This window comes from Zingiber officinale, chromosome 6A (assembly GCF_018446385.1).
Source record: "Zingiber officinale cultivar Zhangliang chromosome 6A, Zo_v1.1, whole genome shotgun sequence".
Taxonomy (NCBI): Eukaryota; Viridiplantae; Streptophyta; class Magnoliopsida; order Zingiberales; family Zingiberaceae; genus Zingiber; species Zingiber officinale.
In genome coordinates this window covers 103,127,851-103,149,773 of record NC_055997.1, presented here as the reverse complement: position 1 = coordinate 103,149,773, position 21,923 = coordinate 103,127,851, and the positions used below count along the sequence as shown (strand labels likewise).

Sequence of the window (21,923 nt, the reverse complement as noted above, 5' to 3'; positions counted from 1 at the left end):
TGGGTTTTAGGAGACCATGGAGCTATCGCCACTCAACGACTATCATCAACAAACGACAATGACAACTAAGCTTTCACGCAAAGGCTAGGGATGTCATCGTCGCATTATGGTCATTGGAATTAGGAAGATATAGAGAAGACAACATTGGTGTTGCATGTCATCCCATGGGAGTTTGATTTGCTTAGAAAATATTGTCCCTATATCATATTGCATGTGAATCTATGACAATGAGTAAGTTAAACCTTTATCATACAAATTCAAATATTGATTTCAACCACTCAAATTTAGATGAATGAAACTCTCTAGCTCATTTAATTTGAAGAAAAAACAGAAAAGGCCCTATTTAGAAATGATTGATCACTAAGGATTTTGATGGTTCAAAATATGTGCTTTTCAAGTAAAAATTGGTTACAGCTGCATGCTTTCTTGTTGATCAGTAGTTGAGGACAGCGAGAATAGATTCTTTCCAATCTCATGGCTTCAAAGTTGGAAGAGAATCTTGGTTGGGCGACTGGCCCTTTGCCTTATCCTCAGCTATCTGGTTTTAGTTACTTTGTGACTGGTCTACTCGCCATTGATTTCATGCCTTGGTCGTTTCCTGCTGCACTCATATTATTCTCTTCACCCGATGCACGTAAACCATTTGTTAACTCGAGACTGCTTTGCCTTTCCCTTGTCTTTTCAAGTCGACTTGGCTCCAGCTAACACATTGGATCCTTGTTCAACTCCTCCTTCAATTTTGATCTTACCATCTTCTTCTTCTTCTTCTTCTCTTTGAATTCAACTTGGCATGGTTTTTACCAGGCACCCTTTCCTGTTCAATAAGTTCAGTTTATTTGCATTTGATCCTGTTCTCGTGGTTCTGAGTGGGTGAATTTTGACTAGTAGAGATGGATAGATGCAGCTCAGAGCAGAAGAGTGAGGACCATGTTGGCTTCGGCAATGCTGGATTTGCCTCAGAATGGCAACTTAGGCACCCCTCGAGAGGGTCCTCCACTCCATCCATGCCTGGCTCCTTCACAGCAAGCCTCTGGAACCCTTCCATGGCTGAAGCTGACCTGCCTGCCGTGAACAAGCAGCCCCCTCATCTCGGCATGGCTTGGAATCATCCCTCCTCCGACTCGCTGTCCGCAGGAGCAAGCTTTCTGCCTCCGAATGTCTACCATTTCGCTTCTGATTCAGCAGCTTTCATCAAGAGAGCTGCGAGGTTTTCATCTTTCAACCCTTACTCCAAGATTGACATCAACATGTCAGAATCTGGCAAGGAGGATGGCTCGCTGCCAGGGAGCCCCATGGTGGAGCAAGACAAGGCCGCCTTGCAAGAAGGTACTGGTGCTTCGTCTTCCAAAGCCCTTGCTGCTAAGAAGAGGAAGAGATCCAGTGAGGTACATGCTCTATGTTTTGTCTTTGTCTTTTTTTTTTTAATTACTTAAAACTCTTATTTACTTGGCTTAATACGTACATGGTAGAAATTGGAGGATGATCAAACAAAAGGAGACCCAACCATGGCTACTGGAATCAAGGAGAATGTGGACACCAATCAAAAGCCTGATGGTAAGCAAGAAGAAGCAGCAAAGGAGGACTACATTCATGTTAGAGCGCGGCGCGGTCAAGCAACAAATAGCCACAGTCTTGCAGAAAGAGTAAGGCCCTTCACACTCTTTCTCAGATTGAAACAAATGGATGATTGGCACTGTTTTGTGTTCAGGTGAGAAGGGAGAAAATTAGCCAGCGAATGAAGTTTCTTCAAGAACTTGTTCCTGGCTGCAGCAAAGTAGGTTACTTATACACCTCCATGTTGACACTTATGAACATACCCTTGAAAGTTATCTTACTGCTTAAACATCTGGCTTTAGGTCACTGGAAAGGCAGTGATGCTCGATGAGATTATTAACTATGTTCAGTCACTGCAGAGGCAGGTTGAGGTATGTTGTCAAACTTGTGTTTGCCACAAAAACACCACAAAAGGGGAATAAAAGAATGCGAAATTAATTCAATGTTTCATCCCTTGTGTTATTCTCGCATGCAATAGTTTCTCTCAATGAAGCTTGCGACTGTGAATCCAAGGATGGACTTCAACATGGACCCTCTTCTCTCAAAAGATGTATGCAACACTGAAAATTTGTCGAAATTGGATGCTTAAATTGATTTCAACTTAAATTTGATGAACTTCAAGTCGGAAGTAAATTTTCTCAATTTCAATCCTGTTTCTGCAACAGTTTCTTCAGTCGCACAGCGGGCCTTCGTCTGCCATTGGTTTCTCACCTGATATGGTCCATGCTCAAATGCATCCATCTCAACAAGGACTGATGCAATCTGCTTTGTCTGCCAGCTTAAACAGCACTCCAAATGCAAATACTTTTAGACGAGCAATGAATTCTCAACTCAATTCAGTGAGTGGTGGAAATGACCTAAATCATGTTTATGAAATATTGAAAGAAAAGATATGTATCTCAAGCTTCTCATGATGAACACAACAACAATCTTAATTTACAAGTTCCCAACTTTTCAGAAACTACATTGCAGCACTTATCTTCCTGATTTGTTTGCAGCTGCCTAATGTGTGGGACGAACAGCTGCAAAATGTCATGCAAATGACTTCTTTCAGCAACAATCCTCAGCAGCCAAGAACTGAATGATAGATTTGGAGATGGATTTTTCAAAGGGAATCATCAATTTAGAGTTCGTCTTTGCTTTGAAATCTTCGCATCGCTTGAAGCAATTCTCTCAGAGCTTCCTGAGCAAATTGGTTCTGAAATATAATCAATTGCTTGGAAGCTACAAGGTTGACAACATCAACACTTGAAGATTTGATTATTTTTCAGCAAATCTGAGATCATATCAAGTGTTATGGCTTTTAGTTGTATAGAAATTGAATTGTTTCAAGGCTCCCTGTATTCTCAGAGCAGCAAAAACCATAAATGCATCAGCATAAAGTTGCTCTCTAAGTGTACACTTGTTGGAATTTCGAAGCAAACATCATATGGAATTTTCTTTTTTCTCATGTTTGGAACTTGTCAATCTTTTATAGTTTTAGAAATGACAGAAGTTTGCATATCATAAAGTTGTTTGTGGTGATTGAGATTATGGCATTATGTTTTTTTGACATTTGATCACTATTGAAAGTTTTTGGGAGAGAAGAAACAAATGGGATATGATTAAGTTAAGAAGTAGAAATAGATTCTGCAATCAAATTTGATGGCGGATTGTGTTCGAAAGAATTATTAGAACTATAGCAAACTATTTCAACTATAACTTTAGAAAACTCCTTAAAGATGCAAAAAAGTTCTAACAACGTGAGCTCATAATCAAACTTGCAACTCACCAAGACCATGTTAGGGTTTCATTCTAGCAACCAACACCTCTTCATGTAAGAAAAGAAAAAGAATTTCAATGTCGCAAGGGATAAGGAACAGGTCCGGTTGAAAGGCCAATGAGTCATCATGGAATGGGTGCCATAATGTCACTCAAGTTCACAATTAAGGTTGGAGAGAAATATACATTGCAAAAACTACGCATCATAAAAATTGCACATCATGGCAATGAGCATGCATTGTCAATTATATTAAGGTGACATTAATTTGCCTTATCATCCTAATCGGACATGATGTGCATCATCATCCAATCATGGAGGATAGCTATATCGATCACACAATGCACCATTCATCCATACTATCATGTGTCACACTTAGAATGAAGTCGATAATAACCATCTTCAACATATACCTTGATTATTGAATGCATGCGCTGTTCCAATCACAAAGGTTACATTGATCATGTGTCTCATTCATCTATGGACTAGGTGAGCGAATCATCTTTTATCAACATGTATACCATTCATGTGACAAAAAGGTGATTTGCTCGCCCCTAGCGCTCCCACCAACCCATCCCTAGGTCAACACAGAGAAGGTAAATCACGGATGGCTACTAGTCATTAGTGCAAATGACCAAGATATGAAGAAAATTATACTCGATCACGTCGAGTTTCGACCCAAGATCTTATGTGGACATGTATACCATTCATGCATCACTGCCATGTGCCTTGAGTTGAAAGAAATTGAACAAACTACACCCTTTAAAAGAGGTCATATAAGCATGGGGCAAAAAAAAAAAAAAAAAAAAACTCCAAATTATATAATTATATAAGTCGTTATCAAATGGACGTCCATTTTTTTTTTCTAAAAAAGTCAATATGTTAAATCTAAAATACCTCTTTTTGCAAATATTATTATAGCAACTATCCGTAATTGCTAAAATATGTAGCAGTGTGTTTCCGATCTATGGTACCGTGATAAAATATTTAGATTATTATTTATGTATCCGTGGTTTGATCTCTAGCTATGGTATATTTATAAGAAATTTTCTTTCAAATGAAGCATGCAACCAAAGGATGTTGAGCTTTGGGACTGCCCTCCGCGCGCTCTCCTAATTTACCCTGGTCGCTGATAGAAAAATTCTATGGGACCAAGCAGATCACCTAGGGCTAGTCAATGAGGCTAACTTGGTTTATCATTTTTTTATCCCATGGGCTATGGTGCTGTGGTAGGACATTCAAGTTGTCACCTAGGCACTTATGGTTCAATCCCTAACTATAGCATATTTGTAGGAATTTTTCCTCCAAATAGGACACGCAACCAAAAGATGTTGGGTTTTTGGACAGTCCGCCGCATGCGCTTCCCTATTTACCCTAGTGGTCAGTGGAAAAATTTGATGGGGCTGGGCTGATCACCCCAGGGCTAGTGAATGAGACTAACTGAGTTTATCATTTTTTTTTTCATGATCCCCGGGACTATGGTACCACATCAAGACATTCAGGTTATCACCTAGGCACCCGCGATTCAATCCCTAGCGATAGCGTATTTGTAGGAATTTTTCCTCCAAATGAGGAGCACAACCAAAGGATGTTGGGCTTCTGGGTTGCCCGCCGCGTATACTTCTCAATTTATCCTGGTGACTGGTAAAAAAAATTTCGTGGGGCCAGGCCAGTCACTCCAAAGCTAGTCAATGAGACCAACTGGGATTTATCATTTTTTTTTTTACAATATATAGTAGCAAATAGTAATTGTTACAATATGTATAAATTATCGATCAACTGCAATAATGTAAAAAATCAACTATTTTATTTTAATAAAAATTAATATACACGAAGCACTATTATATCAAAATATTCTTTATCAACTTGATCAAAATTACTTAAATTTTGTTAAAATTGCTTTAAGTTTGTCAAAATTATTTTAAAACAATTGTAGCAGCTATCTAAGTAGATTCTATAACTATGTAGCAACTTAGGTAGCTACAAATTATAGTTAAATCCTAAATCTTAAATTTTAAATCATGAACGCTATTATATTAAAAATAATTTTTATTAAATTGGTCAAAATTATTTGAACTTTATTAAAATCACTTTAAATCATTCAAAATCACTTTAAAATATATGCAACAGCTACTAAGATAGCTACTACACAATTGTAAAAGTTATTAAGTAAAAGTTATTAAGTAGTTGTTATATAGTTGTAGAAACTACTTAATAGTTGCTACAATACTAAAAAAAAGTTATTAAGTAGTTGCTATATAGTTATAGAAATTACTTAATAGTTGCTACAATACTAAAATAATATTGTATTAACTAATACACATTCTAGTAGTATCTATAAAAAAAATATAGATCCATTATATTAACCTTTAGTGTCGACCCCACGGATTATAATATCTCCTAAGGCGTATCGCAGACGGTGGTCGTATGACATCTCTAGCATAATGACCAATGATCGATTTTCAGAAACTGACGACTTGGGATTTATCCCACCATGGACCTATGACCTGTGTACCTATATTTACCTCCCTCTATATCTGTGGGGCCAGCACTAGGGGGGTCACTAAGATAGCAGATCTATATTTTTTTTATATATATAAAATAACTATTATATATTTTAGTGGCTAGTCGTAGCTAATATAATAGCATTAAAAGCAAAGTACAATGTTATAGCAACTATAGAGTAGTTGTTATATGTTGTAGCAGCTTGTCATTTATAAAGGCTCCTTTTCACAAATGATTTATGCATGTCTCTCATTCCTAAAATATCTTTATGTTGGTGCAAATGTGCAATGATGCCTTTGTATGATCGTTGTGCTAGAGGGGGGGGAGAGGTAAATAGCGCTCGTGGCTTTCACATTCGTTTGAAAACATTTGAGTAAAATGTAGCGGAATAAGAAAGACAAGATAGAAAGAAAAGTAATTGTGAACACCAAGAGTTACTTGGTTCGAAGCCTGTGACAACTCCTACTCCAAGTCCCGCACGTGAGAGTTCTTTCGATGGACCATCCACTAATCAATGTCTCCAGCTAGTGAGAGAACAGTTGCTAGGTGAACCAATGAGTATACCCCATGTTAGTCTTACAGAATTGATGATGTCCAAATGCATTAATTCAACGAGTAGGGAAATTCTAATACGTTCATAATTTCATATATTGAGATAATCACTAGTCGTGATCCAATTACAATTTCTCTCATACTATGAATTGTATTACAGATATTCAGTAAATAACTTTAAAACAATCAAACATATAATATGCACTCAAATAATGAATCTATATTTAGTAAAAAAACGTAAGGTGATTGTCTTAAAGCATCCCTCAAAATCTAACAATAATTAATATTTACATAAAATTTTGTGATTTTTCGATAATCGTAGAATTATTTATGGATTTCTAAATTTTAGTCTGAAATTGAAATCATAAAATTCAGTTATAGTAATCGATTGGATCAATTGATTACTTCACACCAAGCGATTAGGATAATCGATTCGTGGTGAATTTTCGTAAGCACAGAAACTCACGAGATCGATCAGGTGATAGATTAGTATGTGTGGAATCAATTGGAAGCTTAAACCAATCGATTGAGCCATGCCGAAATCGATTGGCATTCAAAACCAATTGATTGGCAGTTCTGATTTTGGCTAAAATAAGTTTGCCTTAGCTAATTAAGCCACACTTATTTCATTTATTCCTAACTCTATAAAATACTTTGATAAATATTTAAGGATAATTTTCTTGATGAAAATAAAAAAAAAAGTGGTTAGAAGTGAAAAATATGGAGTTGGGGGGAGTTTAGAATCAAGATTGAATCTTTAAGTTTATGACTTTGTTTTGGGTTCCCTAAAGGGTTAGAAACTCAAAATAATTATTGGTACAATGATAGAAGTTGAAGCATGCATTAAGGGGGAGGTTTTCCTTAAAAGTATTATTTGAGTTTTTTTTAATAATAAGGATGAGAATACAATGGAAGGTTGAGAACCTTCATTGTGATGAATGCTCTAGGTTAAGCATTGAAGACAATGGAAGATTGGGGAATCTTCATTGTAATGGATGTATGATCAAGGTTGAGCATAAAAATAATGAAAGGTATGACACTTTCATTGGGTTGGTTTAAAGAATTGACTCTTGGGAAGAGTTTTTGATGTGTGTCAAAGGGTTCAAGTTAGAAAACTCTCATTTATACTTTGACATGAGATAAATAAGGGAGTTATGCTAATATTTGTTAGCCTAACTTAAATATATTTTCAAATATTAAAAAGGGAGAGATTGTTAATACAATCAATCTTGGGTCAATGTTGACCATTTTGACTAAGCTCGAGTTGACTCAAACTTGAGTTTTAATGTTTGACAATATGTGAGAGAGAAGTCAAGTAGGTCAAGAGGTGACCAAATACTTGTCTGGGAAGTCCTAACTAGAGTTTAGGTAACAGAAAGTCCTAACCAGAGGTTAGAAAATAGTGAAAGTCCTAGTAGGGTTAGACAGTAAAGATCTAGTTGGGAATTAGGCAATGAAAGTCCTAGTGGAACTAGGTAGTGAAAATCTAGTTGGAAACTAGATAGTGGAAGTCCTAACTAGGCTATGCAAGGGAAAGTCCTAATTAGGCTAGGCAAGGGAAAGTCTAATTGGATCAAGGGCACTTGGTGATCAAAAGTTCAACCAGAAGTTGATAGGAGATTGAAAGTCCAAGTGGATCAAGGGTTGATTGGACACTTGGTAAAGAAGTCTTAACAGGTCAAGGGTGACCGGATGCTAGGCAACAGAAAATCCCAATGAGTCACAGAAGACTGTAGGATTGGGCAAAGTAACCCTATACTTGAGATAAGAGCTTAGGGTTAGCTAATCTAGTTGCCCAAGTCTAATCGATTAGGTAAAGTGTTTAATCAATTAGGACTTGCTCCAATCGATTAGGCTAATTGCTTAATTGATTGTGAGCTTTTGCGAGAGCATAGTTAGGCAGGAATTAATTGTTAAATCGATTAGGTTGAAGCTAATCGATTAAGTAATCGATTGAGAGGTTTCACGAAGAAAATACAAGCCATGGAATCGATTAGGGTAATCGATTGAGAGGTTTTCATGAAGAACATAGAAAGGTGGTGAATCAATTATGGCAATCGATTCAGCCTTTCCTAATCAATTGAGCTAATCGATTGGGGTATTTTTCGCAAGAGAACAAAAAGGTCGGGAATCAATTATGTAGCTTTCTCTCATGAACATAAAGCTTCTGAATCGATTGGGCCGGTCAATCAATTTGAAGATTCTAAATCAATTGGTATGACTCACCAATCATTTAGGAGTTTAAAAAAGTCATTCTGCAAGTGTTGAACGGTTGATCTAACGTGACAATTGATTGGGATGAAGCCAATTGATTAAGAGGTGTCGAAGGAACCTTAGAAAAGGGGTGTTTGTGGATATTTGGCGCTGCTAGTTCTTGGGACGCTGAGGAAGAAGTACTGCTACATTTTCAATCGATCAAGAGACATTTCCAAACAACAAGATAGCAAGCTAAGCAAGATCTCATTGTAAAATGTTTATTATCATTTTCACTTATATTCTTGTTGTATTTCTCGTGTTTGAGATTGTATGAGGCTTCTCTGCCTATGGAAGATTTTCAAGGGTTGTGTTCATAGTGGAGTTGTGTGCACTATGTGGATCCTTGGATTAGACCAAGTAAATCAAGGGAGTCATCATCCAAGAAACGAATGAAGCTATCACCCTCCCCCCTCAAGCTCTTTATGTGTCCTAACATAATAGCTGACTTGTCCTTGGTCAAACTTGAATATTTAGGATTAGTGTATTCAGTTGGTTCAATCAAACCCAAGACTCATTTGAGCTACGTCTAATTTCCTTTGGGTCACGTTTGATCCACCTTGACTTTGACTTATAACTCAACATGACTTTTAACCATATGAGACAAATGGGGGCTACAAGATTCCACCACATTAGGACCAAGGTGGAGGATTGAAGGTTGCTAAAATAGCATTGGTCAAATTTTATTAGAGTTTCTCTCTTATATTCTTAAACCTTTCTCGTTCTTATTTGCTTATAATTCATGATTGATGTTGTAAAAGACTTTTTTCCCTTATAATTGTTGATTGATGGTGTTAAAGTCTTTTTCATCTTAAAAAAATTGATAATCTCAGTTAGTTTCATTGACTATTCCTGGATGATCAGTCCGATCCCATATAATTTTTCCACCAGCTACTAAAGATAAATTGGGAAGTGCGCACGCCAAATAACCCAAAAGTCCAGCATATTTTGTTACGCGCCTCATTTGGAGGAAAATTTTCTACAAATATACCATAGCTGGGGATCGAACTACGGATATCTGGGTAACAATCTGGATATCCTACCGTGACACCATAGTCCTGAGTAAGACTCATTGATTGAAATAGGAACCAAAATTTCTAATCACTTAAATGTCATTACAACCAATTGGTATGTGTTTGCTTATATGTATTTTTATTTCCTCTATTAATCTTTATATGACCTTTCTAAAATATTAGTAAGAGTAATTAAAACTATATTTACAGGTGTAATCGTCGTTCACCCATTTAGCACATCTAATTATTTCATTGCACTTGTCCTAGACACTTGCTCGTTTCTTCTTCTCCTTAATTTAGATTCAAAGATGAAAAAAAACTAATTTAAAACTATATAAAACAAAAAAAATAGTTAACTTTGTGGTTTTAAAAATAATTATATAAAATATTTTGACACTTAATTAACGAAACATATGACTGCTAAAATAAAATTAATGATATCCAAATTGTCACGGTTGCAAATGGTTATAAAGACATTAAAGATATTAGAAATCTACCAAATATAAAATCAAGTTTTAAAAACATGATTGACTACTTACAACTATCCATAACATATAAAAATATAATATTTGGTCCAAACCATTTCAGAAGAGTCATTGATTAGCTAGTTTATCTAACTTTTACTTTTAATTTTGACACTTAATTATAAAAATTCTATCATTTAAAATTTAATTAATTACTATATAAAATGATGGGTAATGGAGGAAAATTAAGGATATTTTTTTAAAAAAAAATCATAGCCGACTAATTATATATGATCCTGTCCGAGCGCTGAGTCGACGGACGCTGGAGACGTGGCACGCTTCGCTGTCTCCGACTGGTGGTGTAGCCCTCCGACGAATCTGCAAGGAAGCTGAGCCGGAAGGGGTTTCCCGGCGACGGCCCTCCGACGCTCAAGTCAGGCAACGAGAGAGGCAGAGTAACGATGCTACAGTAGAGATGTGTGCATACCTTCGTCGACGTCTGGGGTCTTTATATAGGACACCGGGGAAGCGTGGGCACGTTTCCCGATGCATGCACGCTTCCCCAAACATACCTTAACAAGCCTGTGTCAGAAAAGTATCTCTGCCGCCATTCCGCAATCGTTCGAGCATATCCCGGATGTGACGGTGGAAGCTTCCGCCGTATGATTCTATGTACGGCTCGGCCGCCAACTCTGCTGCTTGTCGGCGGTAGGTGTCTCGAGGATGATGTTATCCTGTCTCCTTTGTCCTCTTGTGTTCCCTGTCTGTTACTGGGCCGAGCGGATAGGTCACTCGGCAGGCATATCACTTATGCATCGGTCATATGCTCGGACGAGAGTGCCCCTGTTTGTGTTGCCTTGTGCGTCGGCCGAACGGACCACCCGCTCGACCCTTGAAGCCTTTTTACCTTGAGCATCGGAAACCCGACCTCTAGTCGGGTTGGTTTTCATTCGGTTTGGAAGATTCACGGCCGGTCGGCTTTCGGGGCCCTGTCGGTAGGCCTGCTCCGTCTGGTCGGCCGGTCTCCGGGTTGACTATCTTGGCCTTTGACCTCCACGTGTCGTTGACCCCCCCCCCTGCCGATGAGGGTCCCCCGTCCTTATCACCAGATCACATGCCTCCCCTTCAAGTCTAGTCGAAGGAGGCGCCAAGTCCGACTGACTAGACTATGAATTTGGTCGAGCGACATTCACTTCGCCGCTCCCGAAAGGGTATTTCCGACCGGCTCTAGGAGGCCCCCTCGGTCGATCAGCGAGATGATGGCCATGCCTTGGGTGTTTTGATTTCTATTTGTCGCCCGTCGCGCTACCGTGCTAGGGGGGGGGGGGGTTGGAGTCGTCGGGTCTTCTTGGGATTCGTCCCAATCCTCATTAAGCTGCCCACGCGCAAGTAATGACGCTCATTAAATGTCGTCCAATCGTTGATCGCCACATGGCCTGTCCGCCGTCATCGTACGATGGGGGCGTAAGCTTCGATGGGACATACGTTGGTTCAAATCTGACGGTCCGATGTCTTCGCTTCTTTCGATGACCTGGATCGGACGGCTGTGGTGAGCCAAGACCGGGGTTTATGAAGCGCCGATGCAAGTTTCTCCTTCATCGCGTCTTCGATGCTTCCTCCCGTGTCCAGCTCCTGGGCGTATGCTTGTCTCGGTGCTCCGACGAACTTTCGCCCCTTCCTTCAGGCTTTGCTCCCTGTAAGCCTTCTCCTGTCCTTGCTTTCTTCTGTTTTTTCTTTTCTGGTGGCCTCCATACCCATTCAATATAGTTTTGATCCTCTTTATCAACCCTTTAATTTTCCTTTTATCGGTTCTTCTTTCCTTGCTACTATTCCGTCGATGGCTAGCACTTCGTAGCCTTCTAGTCCTTCTCCTGGCCTGTGGTACATGACCATGGTTAGCCGGTTCGACGAAACCGACGCGGGACGCTTCCTTAACGAATTCGAACTGCCTCCTGGCCATAGACTAGCTTTATCCACTTCTTCCGATCGGCCCCATAATCCGCCGACCGACACTGTTTGCTTCTTCCGCGACCAATTCGTGGCTGGTCTGCGTTTCCCTCTACACCCTTTCATCCGGGAGGTTTGTAATTATTTCCGCCTTCCGCTCGGCCAACTTGTCCCCAATTCTTTTAGGTTGCTGTGCGGCGTAGTAATCCTTTTCAAGCTGCACGACATTCCCTTAGCCCCTAGAATTTTTCATTACTTCTACTACCCCAAACAGTCCGAGTGGGGTACTTTCCTCTTCCAGTCGCGGATCGACCTCGTCTTCTTCGATAAGATGCCGACCTCGAACAAGCACTGGAAGGAAAATTATTTTTACCTTCGCTTTCCCGAGCTGCCATCCTTTCGCACCAAGTGGCAGACCACCGTGCCGGACGCGCCTAACCTCGGAAAATACAAGAACCAGTCGGAGTATCTTCATGCGGGCCATCTACTGCTCGGCCAGAGGTTCAATATCGATAAACTACTTCACGAGGTGGTGTTGTACGTGTTTGGCTTGAGCCCGATCCGCACAAAGCTTCTGAGCAGCATGGGTAAGCACTTTCCCTGTCCTTTTTCCTTTTGGTCTAACTGATTTATTCTTCTGTTATGTAGCTGACATCATGTGGCGCGCCAAGGTTGCTGATCGGCTGAAGTTGAAGGCCGCTGAGATTGAGGCGGTGGCAGCCAAGGAGATGGCTGATCGGGGCGTCGCGCCGGTCGGCTCGCATGAAGACGAAAGCAAAGGCACTCCAACTGAGGCCCGATAATCTACCGCTCAGGGCACCGCAATTGGAGCGGCAAGGGATGCTATCTCTTCGGCCGATCAGCAGCAGCCTACGTCTGAGGATGCGGAGCGGTCGACAGGCGATTCCCCACTGATAGTACGCAAGCGGCGCCGGGCGGCCATTGCGCACGCAGAGACGGTGACCGGGCCAGTCGACGCCCCCTTAGAGACAATCGACCCGCTACCCACCGCGCATGAGGCCATTTCTTCTGATCGGACTCCCTCCCAGCTTGACCAGCCAGCAGCTTCGACTGGAGCGCCACCCGTTAGTTCTGTGCCCCGGGTCCGACTTCGGCTCAAGCACTCGGACATTATTTCTGCGCCGATCGATGAATCGTCCAGCCGAGCCGTTTCTTCCCAATCGGATCCGAGCGGTCGTCGAGTGATCTAATTCGTCCTCCATCTTCCCACCGAGGAGTTCCTTTTGGCGACGGATCAGCCCACTGCTCCCGAGCATCAAGTTACTATTCGAGGGCCACTCGCCAAGACGTGGGAAGATGCGAGGGGTCGGGTCGCCCTGATGACTCCTGGTCAGCTAGCCGACAGCCATATGCAGCAAGCCACCGGGGTATGTTTCCTAACACACTATTATGACGACTTCACCAGGTTCCTGACATTATCCCATCCGAACGCAGCAATGTGTGGAAAATATTGCGGTCAGCAATCGTCTGGCCAAACTGGAGGAGGAGTTGAAGAAACTCCAAATTTCTGGAGGGCCACCAGCTGAGGGGCCCTCGTACGCCACGCTCATGTCCGATCTGGCCAAAATAGAAAAATTGCTAGCGGCCGAGCGACACAAGTCTTCCGGCCTGGAAACCCGGGTAGCTGGACTCGACGCTCAAGTCAAGTCCCATGACCACCAGATCACTGTGGGCACCAACAGAAAAAATAGGGTCGTTGCTGATCTGGACGCAATGAAGGTGCAGGTTCAGGCGCTGGAACAACGCGTCACGGAATTGACCGACCTGCTATCTGTTGAGAAAGAGAGTCGATCTGCCACTGAAGCTAAACTGCAAGCAGATCTGAAAGATCTTCAGGAAGCTCTCGACGCCTCCCGAGCGGCGCTGAAGGAATATCAAGACGGAGAGTCCGACCGCTTCGAGGTGATGAGACGGAACTACCTCCGATCGGACGCGTTTGGTAACAAGTTCAACGATCGGCTAGTCCTGTCCTTCGAAGAGGCTATCCGGGCGACCATTGTTTACTTGAGGGCCAAGGGCTATCTCCCAGCGGATACCTCCATCCCGAGACATGGTCGGCCTGCTGGAATGCGTTCTGGAGCCAATTTTCGAGCCCCTGGAGTGAGGAGCTTACGATTTTCTTGTAGTGTTTTTTGTAACTCTTCCTATCGGCTCTAAGGGTCAGACTTTTAATGGGTATATCCCGTCTTGTTATTAACTTTGTCAATACTTGTGTCCTCCGATCAGACCGCGAAATACAATCGTTCACGTCTCCCCCCTCTTTCTTTTCATTAATCGTTTCTCGCCTTGCCTGGCCTTCCCAAGGAATTTTTAACGAAGTATTCTTTATAACTAGGCCGCTCGGCTGGACACCCCACTTATAATGGAATTCTCGTTAGATTGTCGCGAAGTACCTTTGGTAACTCGACCGCTCGGACGCTCGGTTCACATGCCGACCTCTTTAGTACCTTCTCGCTGATGTATTCAGACGGAAGTACGTTATCACTTTTTTGTCCCTATGGACAAGACTTGTCGATTACTAGTGTTTATTGCTGAGCCGGGGCCCGCATGACTTGTCGCGTCTACGCCATACAGTCTTCCGGCCGGGGGGTTTATAGTCGCCAGTTCGACTCTAGAGTTTAACGTCGCCGCTCGACGGTCTTCAAGCCGGGGGGTTTATAGTCGCCGGTCCGACTCTAGAGTTTAACGTCGCCGCTCGACGGTCTTCAAGCCGGGGGGTTTATAGTCGCCGGTCCGACTCTAGAGTTTAACGTCGCCGCTCGACGGTCTTCAAGCCGGGGGTTTATAGTCGCCGGTCCGACTCTAGAGTTTAACGTCGCCGCTCGACGATTTTCAAGCCGGGGGATTTATAGTCGCTGGTCCGACTCTATAGTTTAACGTCGCCGCTCGACGGTCTTCAAGCCAGGGGGTTTATAGTCGCCGGTCCGACTCTAGGGTTTAACGTCAGGGCTCGACGGTCTTCATGCCGGGGTTTATAGTCGCCGGTCCGACTCAAGAGTTTAACGTCGCCGCTCGACGGTCTTTAAGCCGGGGGGTTTATAGTCGCCGGTCCGACTCTAGAGTTTAACGTCGCCGCTCGATGATCTTCAAGCTGGGGGGTTTATAGTCGCCGGTCTGACTCTAGGGTTTAACATCGGAGCTCGACGGTCTTCAAGCCGGGGGTTTATAGTCGCCGATCCGACTCTAGAGTTTAACGTCGCCGCTCGACGGTCTTCAAGCCAGGGGTTTATAGTCGCCGATCTGACTCTAGGGTTTAACGTCGGAGCTCGACGGTCTTCAAGCCGGGGGGTTTATAGTCCCCGGTTCGACTCTAGGGTTTAACGTCGGAGCTCGACGGTCTTCTAGAATGAGCTTTTAGTTCAGATAATATACTCCCGGTCGATCGACACGGGGTCTTCACTATCGAGCCTATGGCTCGGATAATATACTCTCGGCCGAACGGCACGGGGTCTTCGCCGTTGAGCCTATGGCTTGGATAATATACTCCCGGCCGAACGGCACGGGGTCTTCGCCGTTGAGCGTTTGCCTTTATACAATTATCCGATGGGCGCACTGTGCTCATGCCTTTGTTTTGTTCTTATAGCTTTCATTCCTGCAGCCAAAAGTTACATTCGAACGGCATATTCATGAAATACATTACATCGGCACACCTTTTATCCGGCCCGATAGGGCTGAAGGTGGTTTGCACTCCATGGCCTATCCAGCCTTCACCCATCTTCATCTTCCAAGTAATAAGCTCCCGATCGGAGCTTCTCGATGACTTTGAACGGTCCTGCCCAGGGAGCTTCCAACTTGCCTACATCCCCGACTGGCTTCACTTTCTTCCAGACCAAGTCACCCACCTGGAATGCTCGAGGAACCACGCGACGGTTGTTGTTCTGCTTCATTCTCTGCCTGTAGGCCATCAGTCGGACGGACGCCTTGGCTCGCTCCTCGTCAATCAAGTCCAATTCTAGCTACCTCCGTTCGGCATTATCCACGTCGTAGTTCTGGATCCGGACGGACTCTACGCTGACTTCGACTGGGACGACCGCCTCGCCTCCATACATAGATGGAAAGGTGTTACTCCCGTTCCCTCTTTAAGGGTTGTGCGGATGGCCCATAAGACTCCCGGCAGCTCGTCCACCCAGCTTCCTCCCATGTGGTCGAGCCGAGTCCGAAGAATTCGGAGTATCTCCCGGTTGGCTACTTTGGCTTGACCATTGCTTTGGGGGTATGCCACCGACATGAAGTGCTGCTCAATGCCATACCCCTTTCACCATTCCTCGAGCTGATTTCCGACGAACTGTCGCCCGTTGTCCGACACGAGCCGACGCGGAATGCCGAACCGACAGATGATGTTTTACCAGATGAATTTCTTGACCATGTGCTCAGTTATCTTGGCCAATGGCTCAGCCTCCACCCACTTGGAGAAGTAATCTACTGCCACCAATAGAAACTTCCATTGCCCGGTCGCCATACGAAAGGGCCCTACGATGTTCATGCCCCACTGGTCGAATGGGCAAGACACTGTGGACGCTTTCATTTCTTCCGTCGGCTTGTGCGAGAAACTGTGGTACTTCTGACAGGAAAGACACGTTGCGACGGTCCGAGCGGCGTCCTCGTATAGCGTTGGCCAGAAGTATCCGACCAGCAAGATCTTCCTAGCCAAAGACCGACCGCCCGGATGACCTCCGCACGATCCTTGATGTACCTCCTGAAGAATGTACTCGACGTCTTCCGAGCTGACACACTTCAGCAGAGGTCGGGAGAACGCCTTTTTGTAAAGTTGCTCTCCAATGAGCGTGAACCGACCGACTCTCCTTCTTAGTAGCTGAGCTTCGTCCCGATCGGATGACGTGGTCCCCGAGCGCAGAAACTCCATGATGGTCGTTCTCCAATCGCTCGGGAACGTGACGCCTTCCATCCGATCTATATGTGCTACCAAGGATACTTGCTCGATTGGTTGCTGGATAACGACCGGCGATATCGAGCTTGCTAGCTTGGCTAATTCATATGCCGCCTGGTTCTCCGCTCGGGGTATCTTCTGGACCACTACCTCGGTGAAGCCGGTCCTGAGTTTCTCAAAGGCCTCTGCGTACAATCTGAGTCTTGCATTGTTTATCTCAAAAGCGCCCATGAGTTGCTGAGCGGCAAGCTGAGAATCCGAGTGGATCACGACCCGACTTGCTGCAACATGCCGTGCGGCCTGCAATCCGGCTATGAGGGCTTCGTATTCCGCCTCATTATTGGTTGCTCGATAATCTAGCCGGACGGATAAATGCATCCGCTCTCCCTGAGGCGACAGTAGCATGATCTCAATTCCGCTTCCGAGCCAAGTGGACGATCCGTCCACATATATTTTCCACGTAGCTTCGGGCTCGGGATTTTGTACTTCGGTCACGAAATCCGCCAAGGACTGCGCTTTGATCGCCAAGCGGGGTTGGTATTGGATGTCGAATTCGCTAAGTTCTGTTGTACACTTGATGAGCCGTCCGGAAGGTTCAGGGTTCAGGAGTACCCTTGCGAGCGGGCTATTTGTCATCACAATAATGGTGTGCGCCAAAAAGTAAGAGCGCAACCTCCGAGCGGCGAGCACCAATGCGAGAGTCAACTTCTCAAGACCGGTGTAGCGAGACTCAACATCTTTTAAGATATGGCTTAAAAAGTACACTGGTTGTTCCTCACCGCTCGGCCTTACTAATGCTGAGCTCACAGCATGCTCAGTTGAAGATAAATAAATGTGGAACGGCTCACCTTCGGCTGGTTTCGCCAACACGGGTAAGGAATTCAGATAAGTCTTCAATTCCTCGAATGCCCGATCGCACTCCTCGTCCCATTGGAACTTGGTGGCTTTACGGAGGATCTTGAAAAATGGCAAGCTCTGGCCGACCGTCTTAGAAATGAATCTTGACAGCGTCGTTATCCGACTGGTGAGACGCTGTACCTCTCGGGAGATTTCTGGGAGGCGATATGTCCTGTAATGCCTTTATCTTGCCGGGGTTCGCCTCTATACCCCGCTCGGTCACAATGTAGCCCAGGAAGCGCCCGCCTTTTGCCCTGAACAGGCACTTCTGAGGGTTAAGTTTGACGTCATACCTTCTCAACGTTTGGAAGGTCTCCTCCACGTCCGCGTAGAGATTGGCCGCTCGGAAGGACTTGATAAGTATATCGTCCACGTACACTTCCAAGTTGCGTCCGATTTGCTCCTTAAAGACCTTGTTCATCAGACGCTGGTAGGTGGCTCCCGCGTTCTTCAGCCCGAACGACATTACATTGTAGCAGTAGGTGTCGTCCGCCGTGATGAAGCTGACCTTCTCTTGGTCTTCCGGGGCGAGCGACACTTGATGGTAGCCTTGGTATACATCCAGCATGCATATCAGCTCACACCCGGCCATGGAGTCCACCAGCTGATCGATCCGGGGAAGGGGGTAGAAGTCCTTCGGGCACGCCTTGTTCAGGTCCCGGAAGTCGATGCAGACTCTCGACTTGTTGCCCGGCTTGGAAACCAGGACCACATTTGCAAGCCAACTCGGGAATTGTACTTCCCTTATGTGGCCGACCTCCAGAAGTTTCTCTACCTCCGCCCGGATGATTACATTTTGCTCCACGCTGAAGTCCCTCTTCCTTTGCTTCACCGGACGAGCGTCCGGCTGGACATGAAGTTCATGTTGCGCTACGCTTGGCGAGACCCCAGGCAGCTCATGGGTTGACCAGGCCAAAACGTCGCAGTTTCACCGCAAGCATTTGATCAACCTCTCCTTCTGCTTCTCCTCCAGATCGGATGCAATGAAAGTGGTGGCCTCCGGTCGGGAAGGGTCAATCTGCACCTCCTCCTTTTCTTCATAAATTAAAGAAGGTGGCTTTTCAGTAATAGCATGTACCTCGACCCGCGGCACTTTCCGAGCGGACTTGGCTTCGGCTCGGACCATCTCCACGTAGCATCTTCGAGCAGCCAGCTGGTCTCCCCGCACCTCCCCTACTTGGTCTTCCACCGGGAATTTTATTTTCTGGCAGAAGGTAGAGACGACCACCCGGAACTCGTTGAGAGCCGGTCGCCCCAGGATGACGTTGTAGGCAGAAGGAGCATCAACCACGATGAAGGTGGTGGTCCTCGTCCTTCTGAGCGGCTCCTCGTCCAACGAGATAGCTAGTCGGACTTGGCCGACCGGCAAGACTTCGTTCCCCGTGAACCCGTATAGGGGGGTCGTCATTGGCAGTAGTTCGGCTCGGTCAATTTGTAGTTGGTCGAAGGTCTTCTTGAAGATTATGTTAACCGAGCTGCCTGTGTCAATGAAAATACGGTGAATAGTATAATTGGCTATTACCGCTCGAATGATCAGGCCGTCATCATGTGGGACTTCAACTCCTTGGAGGTCCCTGGGCCCGAAGCTGATCTCGAGTCCGCTTGCCCTTTCCTGGCTGCAGCCGACCGCGTGGATCCTCAGCTGCCTTGCATGTGCCTTCCTGGCTCTATTGGAATCTCCGCCGGTCGGGCCCCCAGCGATGATGTTGATCTCTCCCCACGATGCGTTACCCCTGTTTTCCTCCTCCCGAGCGGAAGGTCGAGGTCGTTCATTTGATGCTCGGTGGTGGGCTCCGTGCTGCTGACGATGGTGCCGCTCGGGGGATCGCCTTTCTATCCTTTGTACGGGACTCCGTTGTCGATGTTGCCGGTCTGGTGAAGGCGATCGACGACGGTAACTCCTCGGTGCGGGATGAGCGTTGGGGGGTAGGCTCCGACAGTCGCGGCTATTGTGAGTGGCCGACTGATGTAGTGAACAAAACATCGGGGTCCATACCTTCCCCTTGTACTTGGGCCGATCAACCGCAACTTGCTAGACGGCGTGGGGTCGAGTGTGCTGATGAGGACGGGCGGCTTCGGCTCGCGGTCCTCTGGGTGGCTGGTGACTGATGGGTTGCTTCCGCTCGGCTTGAGCTGGCTGGTTGCTCTGGGCTTCTTTTCTTCTCGCCGCCTGGACCTCCTCCACATTGATGTATTCGTTGGCTTTATGCAGCATGTGGTCATAGTCCCGAGGCGGCTTCCGGACGAGCGATCGGAAGAAGTCACCGTCCACGAGCCCTTGCGTGAACGCGTTCACCATTGTTTCCGAGGTGATCGTTGGAATGTCCATGGCCACCTGGTTGAAGCGCTGAATATACGCTCGGAGCGGCTCCCTCGCGCCTTGCTTGATGGCAAACAAGCTGACGCTTGTCTTCTGGTGGCGCCTACTGCTAGCAAAATGATGGAGGAACGTCGTTCGGAATTCCTTAAAACTTGTGATGGAGCCGTCCGGCAGTCTTCGAAACCACCGATGCGCCGATCCTGAAAGCGTTGTGAGGAACACTCGGCATTTCACACCATCTGTGTACTGATGCAGAGTGCATTTGATGCGTGTGGGCACGTTTCCCGATGTATGCACGCTTCCCCAAACATACCTTAGCAAGCCTGTGTCGGAAAAGTATCTCTGGCGCCATTTCGCAATCGTCTGAGCATATCCCGGATGTGACGGTGGAAGCTTCCGCCGTATGATTCTATGTACGGCTCGGCCGCCAACTCTGCTGCTTGTCGGCGGCATGTGTCTCGAGGATGATGTTATCCTGTCTCCTTTGTCCTCTTGTGTTCCCTGTCTGTTACTGGGCCGAGCGGATAGGCCGCTCGGCAGGCATATCACTTATGCATCGGTCATATGCTCGGACGAGAGTGCCCCTGTTTGTGTTGCCTTGTGCGCCGGCCGAACGGACCGCCCGCTCGACCCTTGAAGCCTTTTTACCTTGAGCATCGGAAACTCGACCTCTAGTCGGGTTGGTTTTCATTCGGTTCGGAAGATTCACGGCCGGTCAGCTTGCGGGGCCCTGTTGGTAGGCCTGCTCCGTCTGGTCGGCCGGTCTCCGGGTTGATTATCTTGGCCTTTGACCTCCACGTGACGTTGACCCACCCCCCCCCCCTGACGAGGGTCCCCCGTCCTTATCACCGGATCACATGCCTCCCCTTCAAGTCTAGTCGAAGGAGGCGCCAAGTCCGACTGACTAGACTATGAATTTGGTCGAGCGACATTCACTTCGCCGCTCCCGAAAGGGTATTTCCGACCGGCTCTAGGAGGCCCCCTCGGTCGATCGGCGAGATGATGGCCATGCCTTGGGTGTTTTGATTTCTATTTGTCGGCCGTCGCGCTACCGTGCTGGGGGGTTGGAGTCGTCGGGTCTCCTCGGGATTCGTGCCAATCCTCATTAAGCTGCCCACGCACGAGTAATGACGCTAATTAAATGACGTCCAATCGTTGATCGCCACATGGCCTGTCCACCGTCATCGTACGGCGGGGGGCGTAAGCTTCGATGGGACATACGTCGGTTCAAATCCGACGGTCCGATGTCTTCGCTTCTTTCGATGACCTGGATCGGACGGCTGTGGTGAGCCGAGACCGGGGTTTATGAAGCGCCGACGCAAGTTTCTCCTTCATCGCGTCTTCGGTGCTTCCTCCCGTGTCCAGCTCCTGGGCGTCTGCTTGTCTCGGTGCTCCGACGAACTTCCGCCCCTTCCTTCACGCTTCGCTCCCTGTAAGCCTTCTCCTGTCCTTACTTTCTTCTGTTTTTTCTTTTCTGGTGGCCTCCATACCCATTCAATATAGTTTTGATCCTCTTTATCAACCCTTTCATTTTCCTTTTATCGGTTCTTCTTTCCTTGCTACTATTCCGTCGATGGCTAGCACTTCGCAGCCTTTTGGTCCTTCTCCTGGCCTGTGGTACATGACCATGGTTAGCCGGTTCGACGAAACCGACGCGGGACGCTTCCTTAACGAATTCGAACTGCCTCCTGGCCATAGACTAGCTTTAGCCACTTCTTCCGATCGGCCCCATAATCCGCCGACCGGCACT

General features: G+C 45.8%; 1 protein-coding gene across 1 annotated transcript; it reads left to right on the top strand.

Moving 5' to 3' along the window:
• Window positions 1–571: 571 nt before the first annotated feature.
• LOC121997207 (transcription factor bHLH49-like) lies at window positions 572–3,004 on the top strand. Its single transcript, XM_042551499.1, has 7 exons — window positions 572–1,385; window positions 1,470–1,643; window positions 1,709–1,774; window positions 1,857–1,925; window positions 2,033–2,104; window positions 2,220–2,393; window positions 2,553–3,004. Exons 1-7 carry the CDS (start codon window positions 891–893, stop codon window positions 2,637–2,639), a joined length of 1,137 nt encoding a protein of 378 aa, XP_042407433.1. The 5' UTR covers window positions 572–890; the 3' UTR covers window positions 2,640–3,004.
• The last annotated feature ends 18,919 nt before the right edge of the window (window positions 3,005–21,923 follow it).